Here is a 19,555-nt window from a genome sequence, read left to right on the forward strand (position 1 = left end):
GAGGGTGTCTTTCGTTTGCATTTTTGAAAATACATTTGGCATTTTAGAGACTTTGATTCTGAACTGCTCCAGCTATAGCTACCCTGTAACAAATGACTCAGCTGAAAGCGTCAAATTGACACAAATGTGTGCTTTCACACTGTGACACGGTATCCTTCAATCAGATAATGTGATGTGCCTAAAACGATCGTGAATGAATGTGATGATTTTTTTTTTTTTTTTTTATTACACCCGGCCTTGCTCTTGTTGACTTTGACTGGGCTTTGACGCCATCAAAAAAGAAGAGGACAGACACGTGCAATCATTTGACGACCACAAACCCCATGCTTGTGTGCGTGCGCGCGCGCATGCTGATGAGCAGAGTATGCGAGTTCAATTCAGACGGATGACGCATGTCCGCTTCCCTCTCGGCCTTTCACGCACTCCTTTGCCCGTTGCGAATAACCGCAGAAACTGGTGAAGTTGTTGCCTCGGAGCCGAGAGTCTCGTGAGGGCTGAAGATAAAATGAGCAGATGATGCCTTTTATGAACCGCTTAAATTACCCCAAAACTTGCACGTCAGAAAAACCCTGGCTTGAACAGTCTTGAGTCTAGCCCCCCTGTCAATTTGGAGAATTTGCAATGTATTCCAGCAATTTTGCAATGACATTTTGGCTTGAACAATATGTGCCAAGTGAGTGTTAAGATGCTCACATTATTCCTAATCAACAAAATAAAACTGCCAGCTATCACCAGCAACAATCCTATTGAAGATTCCCTATACCACAGGTGTCAAACTCATGGCCCGGGGGCCAGATACGGCCCGCCACATCATTTTATGTGGCCCGCGAAGACAAATTGTGCATCAAATTCGTGTCATTACTAGAATTGCAAATTGTCTTCACTTTCAATAATCTCTTTTTTTTTTTTAATATTTGACCGGTTTTTCTCGTCTGATTTGAAAACGAGTTATTTGTCAGTTTGTTTTGTAGCTTTTACTGTATATAATATGAGATGCTCATACATTGATTTGGGTTGACAGTCATAATGGCCCTCCGAAAGAAGCTATGGCTACAATGCGGCCCGCGAAAAGTTTGACAACCCTGCCCTATACATAAATACATACACATTCCTGTGATAAAATTCCTCCTGTCATTATTTGCTTTAAAGATGTTTAAGGATGCCTCCATCTATATAGGAAGTGCACCTGAGTTAAATCTACATATGAGTTAGTTTCTTTAACTTCCTCTGAATTCCTCAGGCAATTGTCATTTAGAGTTGTGACGTAGTGTTGCTTTCAGTGGTACTATGTAAATGGGTTCACTGTGAGACAAGGACACAAGGAGATATTACCCACCCACATCACAAACACATACACACTTGTGTGTGAGTGACACGTCCCTGCAAGTGACACAAACGTCACCTCAGCATTCACACAGCACTCAGCTCCAGGCAGGAAGTTCGTCAGCGCTCTGTTGCCTTTGCTTATGTCACCTCGGCCTCTTGTCCCACTGTCCAATCATGTCCCCGCTATCCACACAGGTGGGGAGGGGAGGGGGCTTGGGGGTGAGGTTGAGAGGAGGAGGGGTGACCACGGCACCTGCAGTCACGACCCCGTGTCTGGGAGTTTGCGTCACATGGAGGCGGCTCTGATAACGCTTGATTGTCACGTCTATTAGTGGAGGGGGGGGGGGGGGGGTCGCTCAATAGGAGGTGAAAATAGCTCCACTCTCTCTCTCTCTTTCTGTCTGACTGGAAAGAAACATTCTGTAGTGCTTGTCACCGTGATGTCACACATCCATTTGGCGAAAACCGGCCTATCCTATTTGACTTTTGTCCAAGATGCCAGATACATGTATAAAATGTAAGCAAGCACAAAGAGGACATGGAAATTCCACACAAGTGGGGCCTGAGCTGAAATTCAAATCCGAAGCTCAGATCTGTGAGGCAAATGAACAAATGAACTGACTTTTGTACAGTTTTCAACTAAAACAAAAACATAATTAGTCTGCAGATTTTGCAATCTTTACATTGCTGCTCAGAACCCCTGTCGCAACCACTTTCAGGGTCTGTAGGAAGACAGAGACAACATGTCATAACATGGATTATGTATGTATGTATGTATTTATTTATTTATTTTAGATTAAGGACACTGATAGACAGCCTGGAGGAGAATACCGACATAGATAAAAGCAGAATTGGACCCATGGTAGACAGTGTGATCATTGTGTGGGTGTGAGTTGTGTCGTTATGCTTCACAAATAATCCCCTTCAGCAGAGTGCAGCTGTTTGAAAATAACCTTTGAACTCTATATTACTCTCTCAAACACTTTGATCAAATAAAGTAAAATAAAATATTTTTTCCCATGACCACTGCTGTATTATATGAATATGTATTCTATTATAAATAAGAATACATATTAAGCAATTTAATCATTATATATTTTATTGACTTATTTAGTTCATTTTAGCACAAAAAACAAAATTGATACAAGGAGTCCAACCACTGACGTTTGGCTTTCCTGTTACGACAGCTAAAGTTCAGCAGCTGGTGCAGCTTTTTAAATACTTGATGATATTCTAGAGCCACATGACTGTGTAGGAGAAACAAATACGAAAAGAATTCAAGTCTGCCATTTAATTTTCTCATTTTGTTTGCATCCTGAGCCTTGCTCTTTTCTATCTCCTCTGCAAATTTTGCAGGTTATTGACGTCCGCAGCATGTCCCCGCCCCCCATCCTGTTCGTTAGTGACCTTGCACAGCTCCAGCTTATGCAACATTCGCAGAGCTGTGTCATGACCGAGATGTCCACAGCCACTGCTACCCGACACACACAGGACAGTATTCATACAACCTCCATACTAAATTAACAAGTAAGTCTTTATATGATGATTTTTCAAATGGTGGCTTGGTTTGACTTTTTAACTGTGTAACAGGAAAGTCGGATATCAAGTTTGTAATGAGTATGGATATTTAGTGGAACTGCGGTCAGACATAATGCTGTTTGAAAGAGAATAGTTTCAGAATAAGCGCAAACATTTCATGCAGAAAGTTCCCTTGCATCTCTGGTTAAAAAAAATGCAATTTGTTTCAGTGTTATTTTTGTAAACTTGGCCCCCCCACCCAGCCTCAAAATCCTATGTACGGCCCTGGAGGCAGGACAAAACATAAAAGGACATAAGACAATAAAAGGACACAAGACAATAAAAGGACAGACAAAGTGGCCCCACAGCTCGCGATTGCTTCTTAATCAACATCAGCACACAGATGTTATCTGGAGTTTTTGCAGAGGCACGAGGACAGAGCATCAAATATATATTATGAGCAATTGTGCATCCTCAGCGTTTTATGACTGTCACATTAAAGTGTCACCCTCCAAAGCCTTGCAGCGACACATGTTTGTAGATTGTAAGAATTGTTATGGTGACTCAGGATTTTCCATCCTGAGAGCCCCTATCCTCCCCATTACCACCCCCCCCCCCCCCCCTATGTCCTACGTCAATGCATGCAGACAGCTGGGTCTCGGGTTTTCCAGCTCAAAGAGCCGTGAGAGCTGCAGCCAGCTGGTTTTGCTCGCTCACTTTTTACAGGCTCGTGATCGCAGCCTGTATGATCATGATCACAGGGTTTGTCTGCGGCGGGTGTTGAGTATAAAATAAAATAACCAAAACATCACTCATAAAGCAGTCATCAGAAATTGATCTGAATCTTGCTCCAGCAAAGGAACCATATTTGGTCACTTAAGTGAGTGTTTGCAATGAAACCCGAAAGACTTGTTGTAAGACAGAAGAACCACTACAATTGTCTTGACCAATAAGTTATATCTATTAGAGGTGCAATAATTAATCATCAACTAATTGATTGTCAAATTAATTGGTCTTATTTTGACAGTCAATTAATCGATTATAGACCTTGTTAAATTTGAAATTGTCCACATTCAATGAATTTCAGCCTCTCAACAGTAAATACTCTCAAATTTCTACAGTCATCTATTATAGCAGACTGGTTGTGTTTTTCAAATTAAATCATTTGCCAATGTTTACTTTTAAGTTGGAGAACAATAATCAACATTTTTGTTTTCCAGTTTCCCGCCAGCCATAGATAATGAATAGCTCCATAAAGGACAGCAAGGATTAACCAGAATGTAATTTGTACATGTGCGTCTTTTGGCCACAATAGTATTGTTGTGGAAAATTAAGAAATTTACCAAATATTCACATAGGATTTGGCCTGTCGGCAGCAATAAACTCCAAACTTTGAGGTATTCAGTAGGAAAATTTGGGGAGGAAATAACTCATGAGCTTGGTCCTTGAGAATTAGAGCGTTATCACAGTGATCTGATGGGAAAAGTTCCAACATGAAAATAAAAAAGAAGAGAAAATAGACTCATATCCCAGGGCACAGACTCCTAATTACTTCAACAAATCCCAAAAGAGTCTCCATGACGAGATGTTCTGGCTCAAATCACTCATGCTCACTGCTGCCAATGCACATCGTCATTTTGTCCTCCGGACGGTTGTGCCAACATGACACACTTAGGGGAGAACAAAACCATGGACATTCTGCACACTACACGTATGATGTAATGATGACCTTATTATTAAGTATTACTTCAACGTGTTCATTAATGTGGTAGTAAAAAAGTAAATATTTGCCTCCCAACACTATGTTAGTAATCCTCACTGCAGACACACACACACATGCTCACGTGACAACCATGTGGCGTGACGGTTTCTGGTGTCACTTAATCGCAACGTAAGTCGAGTGAGGCACCTGCCGTGACCCCGAGTTTCCTCCTCTGATAGTCATGTGTCACATGTGATGCAATTAGAGGCACACACCACTAGCGACGTGCGATAACATATCATAGAGGTTTTTCTTCACTTTTTAACATTCATGCTTATCATATAAGTGTGATAAGTTCAATCAATCAATCAATCAATGCAAAAGGGAGCATATATTTAATTTAAACAATAAAGGGCCTAAAATTGAGCCACATGTTAATTCATGGCTTTTGAGGAACATGCATTCAAACGTAACCCAAAAGTTAACCTCTTAATAGTAAAATGTGAATGACATTGTCTATGTTGACGCTGGTGTCTTTCAAAAATGTTTCCACATAGTCCACACAACTTCAAATGTGCATTGTGATTTTGAATTATGAGTCTCAAAGGCCAAAGAAATGCACCGATTTAAGCTCTCTTATGGATCTCCAGCCAATGTATAAATACATAAATAGCTGCAGATATGTCTTCAATAAGCTGGACAGTGTGAAGCTGGGATGGTTTGAAGCTTTTGAGAAACATGTCTCCCAAAATGAGCTGGCAGCAGTTGGCCGTGTGTTAAATACGCAGCTGTCTACCAGTGGCTTGAGTTACACGAATGAAAGGTGAAGCGCTCCATCAGGAGTGTAGAAAGACAATCTGCAAAGGAGAGCTAAATCGGAACGCCGTTGCTCGGCTGAGTGGGCAGCAGCCATAATGGAAAGGAATGCCTGTCAAGGAATGCTCATGGAGCTGCTGTGCAATATTAACAGAGGCCCGACGTGCGTCATAGCACTCACAGATGACAGCCCGGTGTGTGTGTGTGTGAGAGAGAGAGAGATCTGCCATTACTGTGCTACAGTAAGCTGATGTATGCAGTGTCCTAATTACAAGTCTGTGCATGCACTTCATCCCAAAGTGTAGGTTGACTACTTAGTGACAGATGGGAACGTTAAAAGCACCCAAAATGATTGATTTGTTGTTCTGAAGTGAGCACTGTGCTTGACAAAAGCCTGCCCTCTGAACTACAATGATTGTCCAAAAGGGAGAGTCAAGTCAAAAACGTTCTTCATATTTATATTTTATAAAAATAAAATGACATAATTAAGAAGATTAAATGATAAATTGTTCATAATCAATTTGATTAATGATATCACATATTGCTGGTGTCGGCCGGAATCCTCGTATCTGCGAAACCTCGAGACCTCAAAAATAGATCTTTAGTTTGACCATTAGCATTGCATCGTGAAAAAGAACAATTAAGACATTTTTGACAATTTAGATTGGTTAATGATTTGTAAAAGTAACACCTACACGTCTGAAAAGACCAATAGTATAGATTAGTATCGATGCTAATGTAAATACTGCGTACCTGATACAGATGCAGTAAACAATGAAAGGCCATACAGACACACAAATATGTACGGCTTGTGACCTTTTTACCGAGCAGCTCGTGAAAGGAGCACTGCTGCAAACATATTGGCTCGCTCGCATTGACTAACAAGCACATTGCAACACACAGTCAACAACACTATGCGAACGCCTGAATTACTATAACGCCAAGGACACATGCATGTATGCATCCAAAATAATCAGGCGAAGCTTCATCATCCAACAAAACAATGACCTAAGACACACTGCCAACACAACAAATGTCAAAGGTCTCGGAAGGGACAAGACAATCACCGCACCTAAACTCAATAGAGCATGCATTCTACTTCCTGAAGAGGATAAACTCTCAGAAACAAAGAAGGACTGAAAAAGGCTGCAGTAAATGCTTGATAAAGCATTTGAAATGAATGAAGCAAACAGTTTGGTGAAGTCAATGTTTTCCAGGCTCAATACAGTTTTTCAAGTGGCTAAGTTCCAGTACTCACTAAAAAAGTGGGTGGCTTCAAACAAAAGGTGCTCTGTCCTGAGTTATTCAACACAATTGTACATCCCAAGAAAGAAAAGCTGAAATTCTGAACTTTTGTGCGATACTCATCTTTTGATCCAGTTGTCTCCAGTATTTAAAAAAAAAAAAACCTGAAAAAAAAGCTGTTCTAATACTTTTGGATGGGACTGTAAGTTAAGACACTATTGTATGACTGTATTCGTGAACCTTTCGGTATTTCACGGACATCAAGGAGCTATTAAGAAAACAATGATGCAACATCAGCTGTAAACACAAACTCACACAATCAGAATTGTCAGGAAGTCGGCCATTGAGCCGTGTCAGATAAGTGCGCCGCTAATTGGGCCTACGTGAGGGGGGAAAGGAGACACATGCGTCACGCCGCATAATGGAGCTCTTTGACAGGAAGAGAATGAATGCGGTGCGCGGAGGGCTGTAGCAAAGTCAACAAACAAGCTCAGCGGGACTTTCTGTTCACACAGCTCGGGAAATAGTTTCCATTTAGGGGACATTTTCTAGAAAAGTGACATTTTAATTGCTCACATCCTAATTCAAAAAAATCCGGGTAGTTTCCCTAACACTGGGTAGCTGTTGATTTGGAGCATAATGGATTACTTTTATCCAAGGTTGGGTTAATTATAGTTTGACCCAGCAGGTTGAGATTGGAATGCTAAAGAGCTGAATAGGCTTGTCATTTCTGAAAATGAAGTAAATGTAATGTTCTTGATAACCAGCCAACCGATTTTTGGTAGCTTTAACTCATCAGTTATTACGACTTTAGATTTGAGACCCAAAGTTGGTTTGTGACATGCCTGCTCAAGCATCAAGTGTGAAATAACATAACTCGTGACTACTTTTTTTAAACAGTCGGAAAATCAAAAAGGGAAGTGAGAAATTTCATCATGGTGTGGCGTTCTCTTACATTTGAACAAATAAACATCCCGAGCCAGAAGAAAAGCTGTAATTCTTTAGAATGCAACACGCTCATAATACATTCACGAGTGGATTGTGGATTTTTGACTTCACCAGGCGAACTGACATTGCATATCGTATATCTATAAATGAAACAATTACTTGTCAAAATGACTTTCTACATATCGCATATTACAGTTACAATTTGAGATATAGATACAGATACAATTTTAGGTTGGATATCCTTAGTCATTAAGAACTAGATGTCACCTAAATGCACAGAAACTAATCGCTACACAGAGTCAACAGCAAATAAACATTAAAAAAAAAAACTGCAAACTACAACTGCTTATAGATGTCTTAAATAAAACTCCTCAACTCACTTCAACGGAGTCACTTGGCACCGCGATGACACCTTCACTGCTTATGTGAATGACTCGTGACATTGCCCCTCATGACTTGTCGACATCCCCGCATCTTCATGCATTCCTAAAGATGTTATATAAATAGGCCAACAGATGAGATCACAGCGGGCAGTGGCGGTGGAATGTGTTTGGCAACACGCGCTGTCCGAGTTTGAATTTGGGTTACCGGGCAGTTTTATAATTTCTCCTAAATGAAAACGAAGCTGTGTGTATTCATGCTGGATGCATGGAGCTGTTAAATACATAAATAATTAAAATTACATTATTATATTTATTTAAATAGATAAATAAATAAATAAATAAATAAATAAATAACACTCACTTGACAACAAATGGGAATACACAGAGACACCATATAATGTGTCACAATTATTGCAAGGTTGAGGCCCTAAGTGCAGGGAATGAAAATTACAATACATACTAGTGTTACGTGTAAAGTTTCATTATTCTGATACATACTCATGATGAGTTTTAATGAGGACACAGAGACACTTAATCGTGATATTGACCACTCTATTTAAAAAAAAAAAAAGGGTGTAAAAATGGTTGGACAACCCCTGGCTGAATGAACCAGACTGCTGATGAAATACTCGCAATGATGAAATAAATTTCAACCACAGATCATTTAGGAAGTGAACTTTATTCAAATAAATAGCACATAAATAAACAACCTTTCCTTATTCTCATACACACAAGCACAGACGGCCAGTCAAGTAACAAATCAGGAAAACAAACAAACTTGAAATACTTCTTATCCAAAAATGTTATCAAAAAGGGTCACGCTGCATCAAGTCGTAGTGTTTCAGTCGCTCGGGACCATTCTTTTTGCACAACAAATACAACTTGAAGCCATTTCAGCAATAGGAAATATGTGCAATCCTGTTTTTTTGCTTACATAACAAGGTCAAAGAGGAGCTCAAACATTGCACATTTGTTCAGATAAAAAGGCACACGTGTTAGTAGTGAGTGCAAAACAACCCGCAGCATCAACACTACAATATTTTTCCAACATGGAAGTTGAAATAAAAACATATTCATGAAAAGTATGTCAGTTTTTTTTTTTTTTTTAGATTGATTCACTTGCTTCTACACATTGTTGCTGGGTACAGTATATTGCTAGATTGTGAAAGTACCAGCAGAAGCTATTACGACAAGCAGCTTTAAGATTTGGTGGCCGCCCGAGCGTAACGTCACTTTGGTTGAGTAACATGCTACACGTGGACAACTCAGTAGTGTGTATCACTGATTCTAGTCGGCTCTTTGGTAGCAAAAAAAAACTTCGATATAGTCTTACATAACACGTACCTATGCATTTGCCAACCGCCTTCCCATGAAATTATTGCACTGTTCCCGCAGTTTCGGGATGGACTGATATTTCCTGAACAAGATGGCAGAATTTCTTTCAGAATTTTCTGCTTCCATTCCAGTGGAAAAATTGAGCAGAATAGTTGGTCTTCATTTTAGTATCGCTAACTTTTCCATCGTTGTGGCTGGAGTGTGTCCGAGGTTTGATGGGGTTCTTCCATCAATGGAAATAACACAAAGAGGCCTTCCCGAAAACTGCTCCCAAGGAGTTAACTAAGATTCAAAGGAGAACTTAAGGGGTATTCTTGTAGATGGATACTTTAGTGCACATGGTGTATTGCGGAGGCCGAGGGTCTGACTACTTCCTGGATGCTAGGTAGTTGTGCTTGTCTCATTCATAAAAGACAATTTTCCTTCACTGTAGACTGATGAAAGTCTTTTGAGGTAAAAAAAAAAGAAAAAAAAAAGAAAAAAAAAAAGCAGCATTTGCACAGGTTAAACATGTTGGAAAAAAAAAAAAAATCACAGTTTCATCCAACATATTAGCCGTTCTGTGTTAAGTGTAATGTGTCTCTGTAGAGAAAAAAAGGCGAACTAAATGGGAGCGGATCATAAGGAAGTGAAACGTTTTGGCCCTCGCTCCAGTCATGTGTTGGATGGTGTCTTCCTGTTTTCGTACAGCATGGAAAAAGTCTGTTATTGCTTCTCGTGTAACCTTGTGCAAAGTTTGGTTATTGCTCTTATAGCTTATATGATAGCAAAAGCTTAGCTTGCTTCATTGCGCTATTGTTTCTCTACTTGACCATCACGTAGTTGCTCAGTTGCGTCTGACCCATCAGAACCAGGTCCTGCATGTCAGGTTCAGCTCCGGATGGCGGGGCCATGGCCCAGGCGGTGGGATATTGCACAGCGCCTGGCTGTTGCTGCAGGCCAGTGTGGTGGTGGTGGTGGTGCGGGCTGATGTGTAGACGGGCCTCCAGGAGGTAAGCAGCGGAGGCCACGGGAGACAAAGAGGTGGTCTCCAGGCCATGTTGCCAGAGGCCACGAGGCAGGCCCAGCGGCTGAGGAGGGGGCAGTGGCTTGCTCTGAAGGTGGGATGGCGCCTCGAATAAAGAAGATGAAGCGAATACTGAAGATGGCGGAGGTGAGGGTGACTGGTGCTGGGACAGAAACAGCAAAGGATTCTGGGTGGGTCCTGATGGAGTGTTCTGGACCTGAGCTTTGTGGCACTGGTGCTGGATTTGGAGCATCCTGTGAGAAATATAGTACAAGAGCAGTTTGAGTCTTTGACCTGATAACACTGTTTTGACCAATTACGGGAAGGTCTGGAAAAGGTAAAAAGTTTTTTTCTATGTCTCACCGTTGTTGGTGCAGCACCTCCTCTAGCATGCTCCGGTGCTCAGATAGGGCGGGGCCCAGAGACCCTCGGCTGCCCCGGTTGGAGGACGGAGGTGACGCCACCGGCCTCGTCAGACCCTTGATCTTGTTCAATCCCAGGATCCCTTTGGTGCGAGTGTTTTTCCTCAGCTGCTGCCGGAAAGCTTTGAGGCCTGCAGAGAGGCATGGGAATGTGTTACACAATACCGTCTTGTGATCCGACAAGGTTCAGGCACCAGAAAAATCAGGTTCGGTCAGGGGAAAGGGAAAAAAATGACCCCGTTTGAATGTTCTCTTATGGTACCTTGTGTCAGGGAGGTGTCAGAGGCCCTGCGACCCTCCTGGAAACTGGCTGCAGGAAGGCTGCCCTGGATTTGGGGCAGGAGGTGTGAGGAGAGGGCCAGGGGGGCGCCAGCAGGCAGGAGGCCCCCCTCTTTAGCACCGCAGGAAGGAGGTGTTGACACGTTAACACCCATGGGAGCCTGCAGAGGGGCGGTGTGACTGGACGACGACTTCAGGCAACTGTCAGAAGATGCGCCCTCCGAGGGACTGACGATAATACCTGTTAGAAAGATGGCATAGAAAGAAATTAATATCAGAAGAGTAAACTCGTTCTGCATTTCAGCAACCTTGAGAGAATTGCTTACATGGAGGGTTGCACTGGTGAAAGCGTGCGGACACCTCGGCCAGAGTGTGCCGGCGTGAGGTGGTGGTGGGGGACAGCAGCGGACCAACGCTCTGCGCCGCCTCCTCTTCCTCCAGGTCGCGGGGCCGCACCTCCTCGCTGATGCTCGTCTCCAGCAGGCTGTTAGGGGAAATGGAGCGGTTCCACAGCAGCCTGTTGAAGCTGGCCTCCACCGGGAAGACAATGCGCTGGAGAAGATAAGATCAGTTTAGATACACCTTTGGTGGTGAAAATGTTGATCACAATCCGTGTCCTCTTATTGTTGATATTTACCTGGAACAATCCACCTTGATCGCACTCCATCTCCGAGTAGATTGGAGGAACACTTTTGGTTGGACTGGAGAATGCTGCTGTTCTCAAGTTCTCTGCCTTCAGGATGACTTGCTGCAAATCGGAGAACCTCCATCAGCGACACCGATGAAATCCCAACGTTCCTCGTAGGAGTGGGAAGAAAACTCACCTCTGCTCCGGTGGTGTCGGAGATGCTCCTCTGCCTTTGGTTCCAGCTTCCGCACTGACGGCTCAGCTGCTGGTTGCGATGCTCTTTGACCCTCTCCAGTAGCAGGTAGTAGATGGCTGAGAAGTGATTGTAGCTACTGCTCTGTAAAGACTTGAGATGAAACAGTCAAGTTAGCTTCTTCCTGTCTGCAATTTATTCTTAGTTCTTCTATTTGTTTATTTTGTTGTATATTGCACTGGGTAGTTTGAAATCGCTCACCTCGATGGTCCTCTGGCGGTCGATCCCAAGGGTGTTCATGATCCCCAGCACAGGTTCACTATAGTCCCCAAGGTTGGAGTTGTAATCCGTCAGAGAGTGGCTCAAGGTCTGGTGGGCTGCCGTGGGGTCCGCCAGCATCCAGCGGTGCTGCTTGATCTGGGCCACGCTGATCCTCTTTGCTGGGTCCACCACCAGCATCTTCCGGATGAGGTTTTCACAGTCTGGAGAAATTGTTTGGGAATTAAAACCAGGACCGATCGCATTGTGGTGGTAATTCAAAGCTACCTTGGGACATGAAGAAGGGGATTCTGAAGCGTCCCTCAGTGACCCTTTGCCTGAGCGCAGGAAGGCTGGGACCGTCGAAGGGAAGGGAGCCACAAACCAGCACGTAGAGCACCACACCGAGGCTCTGCCAGGAAGAAATACACAATCATCAAGATTAGAACAAAAGATATTTGGAGTCTAGTTTCTATTTTCCAAACTAAGAACTTACCCAAATGTCCAATTGAGGTCCTTCATACTCTTTGCCTTCAAAAACTTCAGGTGCTGCGTACGGGGGGCTGCCACACCATGTCGACAGGGGCTCCCCTGCATTGTAGAAGTTACCGAATCCAAAGTCTACCAACACACACAAAAAAAAAGATGATTTAATTGGAATTGCTGCACTCTAGATCCAAATAATGATACAAATATATAATTTTAAAATAGCAATTGAAATGTCCTCATTTATTTATCAACTCGATTTATTTCTGCATCCAAGTACAAAATGTACATTTTAGTCAGTAAATCAACCAATCAGGAGTTGACTTGTTATATCTCAGAGGCTTAATTCTTCAAACTTATCAAAGACATCTTAGACAATTGTACTCTTCCATCTTTGTACAAACAGTTGAGAGAACAATACTTTTTTTGTTCTTAAACCCACTGAACTCAGCTCGTTTGTGGACCGGATTACATCACTCGCCTGTGCCTGGAACTCCATGTTCTCTACATGTGCTGACGTAACTGCGGTCAGCGAACGCAGCGTTATCACACTTACGGTGCAGCAATTACGAGGCTCTCTTCACGAGATGCTTAGCATGAAACGATTTGAAATAACGTGAAGGAAACAAGAGGTCGTAGAGGACGTACCGGCCAGTTTGATGTTCATGTTAGCGTCGAGCAGGAGGTTCTCGGTTTTGAGGTCACGGTGGACGATGTGGTGCCGGTGACAGTAGTCGACTGCCGTGAGAATCTGCCAAAATTTCTTCCGCGCTTCTGTTTCGCTCATGCGGCCGTTTGAGGTCAGGTGATCTGGAAAGAAGAGAAGGATGTTTTTTAAGTAAAGGTCGCTTGTTATTGAAATTCCCAGATGATTAAATTCCCCCCCCAATATGCCAATCCGAACATCGTGTACTTTACGGATCATTTGTTTTTGTTCATGAGTCAAAGAGGCACATTTTAGGGAACAAATGTTCTCCTGCCATCCACATTTACATTTTTGTGCTTTGATGACTTTGAAAATGAGTCATTGATGACTCCAATGAATCGCTATGATACTAAACTGAATCACTATGACACTAATTGGAACTTTTAACTGTCCTTCGAATGATGTCAAAAAGGTCACAATAAACACAGCATTTTTGCCCCATGTTGTGCAATTAAAAAATATAAATAGAATGTAATATGTTGTTTTTTTCAACTATACAGAAATTTGAGTTACCGTGGCAACTGCTCAGAGATGAAAAATATTCAAGAACTCACCAAACATTTCGCCGTTCTTCGCATACTCTGTCACGATATACAGCATATCTTTGGTCTCCATGACCTATAAAGAAAAACAGGAATGGTGTAAGAAAAACACCATTAATAAACCCAAGTGGGAAATTGAAATAGTCAATAAGTTCCTTAGGCATTCTTTGGAGTGAACTAAAGAAGAGGGGTTTGATTTCAACGAAACGCTCCATGCGGTTTCAAGCAGCCTCTCACATGGCCCGACAATGTGGTCATCACCAGCCAGCTGACAAGCCAGACTGGAAAGACGCCCTTCCGGATCTTTCCACTTTTTTAATAGAACGCCATTATTTATCCAGAGAGCTCTCTGGGGAGGGCCACATCAGCTGAGGGTGAACGTTGCGCAACAAATGGCATTTTCAATAAATAACAAAATGCAACAGAAAACTTGGACATGCTAGACTTTGAATTCCGGAGTCTGATTCTTCCTCTGAGTCTTTATCAGTGAGATAGCGCAGCACTTGTGGAGCTGACGTCATTGCACTGGGGCACGTCAAGGGTCCTCGGAGAGGACGTGCGGGGTGGTGTAAGGTCAAAGGCTAACGACATGATGCGCTTGTATCAGAACTGACTGGAACTCGATTACTCATCACTTATCCCTTATAGTTGAAACGCAAAATCTAATTTTTACGATCAAAAACTGTGAAACGTCAAAAGGGTCACAAAAGGCTAAATAAAAATATCACAGTAAAAAAACAGAACGTGATTAAATTAAACATGTAATTTAGAAAATGTTTTTTACCTTGTCTCTTTAATATGTATGTGACACATTTATTAAAGAACAATTCCAGAGTTTCTATAATTTTTTTAATGTAACCCTTTAGGCTCTGAATATCAACAACAAAGAGACAATTTAGGATTGCTGAGCTGCTTACAATTGGGAGACCTTTAATTAATAATCCTCCAAATTAAGTCGCAAAAAAACCCAGCAAAATGCAATAAGGAAAACAAAGAAAGTTTGTTTACGTGCTGGTGTGTTGCATTTCCCAAGCACCTGTCACGCAAAGCCAGCTTAGAGGATTCTCTCCACTTTAATTCTTCAATTCAATTAGCGAGGGAAAGCCTTCACGTGATGCTCAGACACATTGCACTTGGTTGAAGAGAACTCTAATTGGACTTAACACTAAGCGCCGTCAATCAATGTGACCCTCCCAATCGTACGAGCATTTTAATTACAACTACAAAAAAGAAACAATTTGAGCCATGCCTTGTTGCCACTCGTTCCACATTGCTCGCACTTGAAACATGAAGCCACTTCCTGCACTTCTGAGACTTTCTCGGAAGGTAGAACATAAATATTGTACAACAGTAACACGGCACCCACCTACCAACACACACACACACACATATAATGTAAAGGTAAACTCACCTGATAGAGTTTTATGATGTGGGGATGGTTGAGCAACTTCATAATCTGCACTTCTCTGTAGATTTTCTCCAAATTGGACGGGTTCAGTCGGGTCTTGTCAATAATCTTTATGGCCACCTAAGAAAATTATTCACAGGTTCAATTAGGATTTGGGATTTCACAAACGAAGCAACCGTATATGTAAATGCATGTATGAGAAGAATACATCCACCAACCTGGGTTTTGGTGACTTTATGCTTTGCCAGTTTCACCACAGCAAAGTTGCCTTTGCCCAGGGTGCGGATGATCTCGTAGAAGCCCACCTGCAGGGGCCTGCCCTGGGGCCTTGGGCTGGGCCGGGGCCCCCGGCTGTTGTCTGACATGATCACCATGGTGCACCAATGCTGGCAGGGTATGGGATGAGGCTAGCGGGCTAAAATACGAGAGTTCAGTGTTACTTGGATGTTAACAGATGAAATGAGGACAAGATGTACAGAAAAGGGTTGAAGGAATGGAGTGGCTTTACAGTACACTATGGGGCAAGATAACATATACGTTGTTTCTATTCAACACAAACACCCACATCAATACAATATGCATACACAACACATTTTTGAACTAAACTTAAACGAACGGATGTACTACATTTTTTGCAAAAGGCTGCTGAGTTCTTCGCCACCTTGCAGTCTAGTCTTTGAACTCAACTTAAAAGAATGGATGTATTACATTCTTTTGCAAAAGGCTACTGAGTTCGTCTCCACCTTGCAGTCTTTGAACTCAACTTAAAAGAATGGTGTAGTACTTTTTTTTTCAAAAGGCTACTATGAGTTCTTCACTTTGCAATCCAGTTAAAATGATAAACGTAGTCGTCGTAGTAGACAACACAAAGTATGATTTTATTTTTAATTGATTTAGTGATTTATAAAAGGCGAGAGGTTCAGCATTCATGGGTGTTTTCTAGAAAAGCGCACAGTGTGTGTGGCCAATGAGCCGCACAGGTTCTCTGCACTAAATCTGCATCATTTTAATCAAATTGAAGCTGTACAATGTTTTTAGTATTTATATGTATTTGTATTATTTTTGGGTTTCCCGCTTGTATTCTAACAATGCGGTATTCTAACAATACTACATGTATATATTAGTCCATGTTTGTTAGTTGTTATTTGTTGCCCAAGACGGAACGGCATATAATATGATATTGTATTTAAAATGAATAGAAATGGATTAACCTCTAAACCTGCGAGCGTGACTCCGTCACATTAAAATGATTGTATGTGAAAATATAAAATATCCCAAATGTTAGGCTTACCTTACAAAGTGTACATAAATCTCCTCCTGGGGTTCTTCTCAAATAGAAGAAAGCCAGCAAAAATTGATCGCAGCGTCGCTGGAAAAACAAACCGGGAGCAATTTCTACTCCTCGCCCGTTTGAGGCGATTTGGTGCGGCTCCGTTCTGCGCCTTTGCACCGGTGCTCTCCGCTGGAATGTGGCTGAGTGATTCTCTCGGTACTCGCACAGGGAGGGAACTCCTCCTCTTCGTACGCAGCCACCGCCTCTTCCTCTCCCCCGCCCCCTCCGCCATGACAAATTGATACCCACCTCATTAACGTCACACTCACGTCAGAGATTCGAGCCGAGTGCACGGCAAGGCCGGGCACGAGCGCTCGGATCTGGTTGCCGGGTAACAACGCGGCTCGGGCTCCCGGTGACGTCAGCGCTGCTGGAAACGTTGCTGGGAGAAGAGCGTGGTGACGTCAGTGGTAGATCACGTGATGTTTGAGGGAGGAAGGATGAGAGAGAGAGAGAGAGAGCAGAGAAAGAGAGAGAGAGCGGAAGGGAGGGATGGCGAGAGCTAAAGAGTGAGAGCGGTGACTATCAGCAGTTCAATTTACTTTCGCTTTTACCACATACTATTGTACTATTCAATAATATCTAAACATATAGTTGTTGCTGCTACAATGTCTGAACCACGAGTGGACACTTTTTTAATTCCTCTAATGTTTTTTTTTTCCCCACCCTAAATCCAATCATTCGCTCAGCTTGCGAATGTCCATTGCCCAAACTCAGAAAAATTGTGAGCCGTGATTGTTTTGTAGTCCTGCCTAACTTATTTTTCAAAAATCATAAATAAAATTAAATTTGTCACTCATCTGGGGAGAGGGAATTTTGGACTTCCCTGCCAAACCTGTTGCTCCCGACCCGGAATAGGTGCAAGAAAATGGATTCAGAAGTCACTCTGACATCATTTTAAATAGAAAAATATGTAGCCTATCAGCATAATTGCGGTAAACGGGAATGCAGTGAATTAGTGGAACAATTGTGTGTCAACTTTGAAGCGAGGACCATTTCCTCATTCCAGAGATGTGCGTGCCACCTTCTGTCTCATATGTGTGTCATCAAGTATCATCACTATGGATGGAATGCTGCAAAGTGATGACTGACACTAACAGTCCACAATCTTGCTCCAAATACGTGCAGAAAAAGAAGCCAGCGTATTGTTCGCGTATGGTTCGTTTTTATCAACACTGAAAGCTTGGAATCACGCTCCCCAAAGGAGTCACGTGTCTTCAATCAAAAGTCGCTCCGACTTTTCTGCAAGGGTTTGCATGGCAGGATGCAGCATGCGTCATGCTTTTTGCCAGCGGTGTCGCTTCCTTTATTATTTACTGGCACTCACGTGAATCAGTTGACAATGAAACAAGCACAAAGGGAGGCATTGTGAGTAAAGATCTGTTAATCTGCTGGTCTTGTACAATCACGTCTGCAGACGTACTTAGCAATGTCCCGTCAAGGTTAAGATCATGAGATGCGTGTTGGAGAAACAAGATGGATCCCCAGGTGGCAGCAAATTGCCGCACTTTTGACAATATGAGCCTCAGGCATTAAATAATGCTGAAAAGAAAATTCCCATTAAAAAAAAAAACTAATCGATATATCATATGTGAGTTAGTCACTGAAAAGCAATAAATCATCTGCGGTCGCCACGTCTCAGAGCAACAAAACACCTGCCGGAGATTATTATGGGATGACGCGAGCAATCCATTAGCATTATCAAAACACAAAGATGGCGTTCATCCCTCCAGAGCACATAAAAGCTTTCACAAACGCTTGCAGTTGGATTTTGTCCTTCATCGATTAATATCAGACAGTTCTACCAGTCAGTTTGGCCTGATAGTCAATCTTCTCACAAAACACAAGTCAAAACACAAAGTGAAAAGCATCTCTGTCTGGGTAATGTCTTGGTGTCATTGTGGCACAAAATCACAAGGGGCTCGATTCTTCATCGCTAATTTGTGCCACCACCACCACTCGCTTCACGTGCCTTCGAGAGCTTGTGCGTCATAACAAAATCATCACGTTGAGGCCCTTGAGCACTTTCCCATGTGCTTTGTGTACTTTTGGGATTTCCAAGACTTGTATTTTGTTTCGTAAACATCCAGAAGTCGATGTAGTGTCTCTTGGTATTGATAAAGCTTTACATGGTGGTTTTGTTTATTCATGAAAAGTGATCCAGTCGCTTCCGGGGCAAGGATGAATCGGCACAATGTACGTCACTATAAGCCAACCACACAATCTGCTGCAATAAGATCCATTTGTATTCTTTACCGCTTTGTCTTTGTAAGTTCCCAACCTGGCGAGCTGGAGCCCATCCCAGACGTGCTAACCACTATATAACATGGTGTCCTAAGGAGTTCCATGTTCAGTATAAAAAAAAAAATCTATTTTTTGGTTATTCTCAAAAGGACAGCAAAATATTGGAGAAACAATTAGTTTCTAACATGGCAGAAAATGTCAGAGTCAGCATAATGGTTGTGTTTTGCTCTTCTTTTTTTTTTTGGCTTACTCACAGCAGTAACACCCCAGCGTCACCATATAAGTCATAATTAAAAGGAAGCAAACAAACGGAGTAATTAAATTTATTAGAAACAACTCTCAGTATGATGCACTGCTTCTATCCGAGCTCGTAATCTTTTCATATTAAGAGTGACAATCAAAAGTAAGCATTATCGTTTTAGTAAAAGCACTTTTTTTTATAGCGCTCATCTATTGGACCTCATGACTTTGACAAAACAACACTGCCATATTTGGCTTTCCATTTTCGATGGTTATTGATTCTGACTGTTCCATTTAGTGGCATAAAATCAAATTGCAAAAACGGTACAATCTGTTCTATCCTCCTGACACGTGACACTCGGACTTATCTACATCTATGATCACTTTCTAGCTGTGTACTGAAAGACCAAATTTCAGCAAAAGAATGCAATCCGTTGTATTATCGGCACAAAGTGTGCTGATACAATAATCCTGTGGCGTCAGTTACTTATCTTGTGATGTAAATACCTGCCTGCGACCCACGTCTGCACACAAGGC

At 42.2% G+C, this 19,555-nt stretch overlaps 1 protein-coding gene across 1 annotated transcript; it reads right to left on the reverse strand.

Moving 5' to 3' along the window:
- Positions 1 to 8,598: 8,598 nt before the first annotated feature.
- Positions 8,599 to 16,686, reverse strand: sik1 (salt-inducible kinase 1). Its single transcript, XM_037280795.1, has 14 exons — positions 16,493 to 16,686; positions 15,420 to 15,616; positions 15,205 to 15,321; positions 13,806 to 13,869; positions 13,194 to 13,355; positions 12,556 to 12,680; positions 12,348 to 12,471; positions 12,063 to 12,283; positions 11,805 to 11,954; positions 11,618 to 11,728; positions 11,307 to 11,532; positions 10,964 to 11,221; positions 10,643 to 10,832; positions 8,599 to 10,533 (listed from the first exon to the last, which is right to left on the reverse strand). The coding sequence occupies exons 2-14, from the start codon at positions 15,573 to 15,575 to the stop codon at positions 10,077 to 10,079; spliced, it is 2,361 nt and encodes a 786-aa protein (XP_037136690.1). The 5' UTR covers positions 15,576 to 15,616; positions 16,493 to 16,686; the 3' UTR covers positions 8,599 to 10,076.
- Positions 16,687 to 19,555: the final 2,869 nt, after the last annotated feature.

The sequence above is a fragment of the Syngnathus acus genome, chromosome 21, assembly GCF_901709675.1.
Source record: "Syngnathus acus chromosome 21, fSynAcu1.2, whole genome shotgun sequence".
NCBI lineage: Eukaryota > Metazoa > Chordata > Actinopteri > Syngnathiformes > Syngnathidae > Syngnathus > Syngnathus acus.

Coding starts and splice junctions, on each gene's coding strand:
- sik1 (XM_037280795.1), bottom strand. CDS start 15,575: ATGGTGATCATGTCAGACAACAGCCGGGGGCCCCGGCCCAGCCCAAGG. Junction 12,681..13,193: donor CATGAACATCAAACTGGCCG/GTACGTCCTCTA, acceptor GTGTGTTGGTAG/ACTTTGGATTCGGTAACTTC. Junction 11,533..11,617: donor ATCAAGGTGGATTGTTCCAG/GTAAATATCAAC, acceptor TATCTTCTCCAG/CGCATTGTCTTCCCGGTGGA.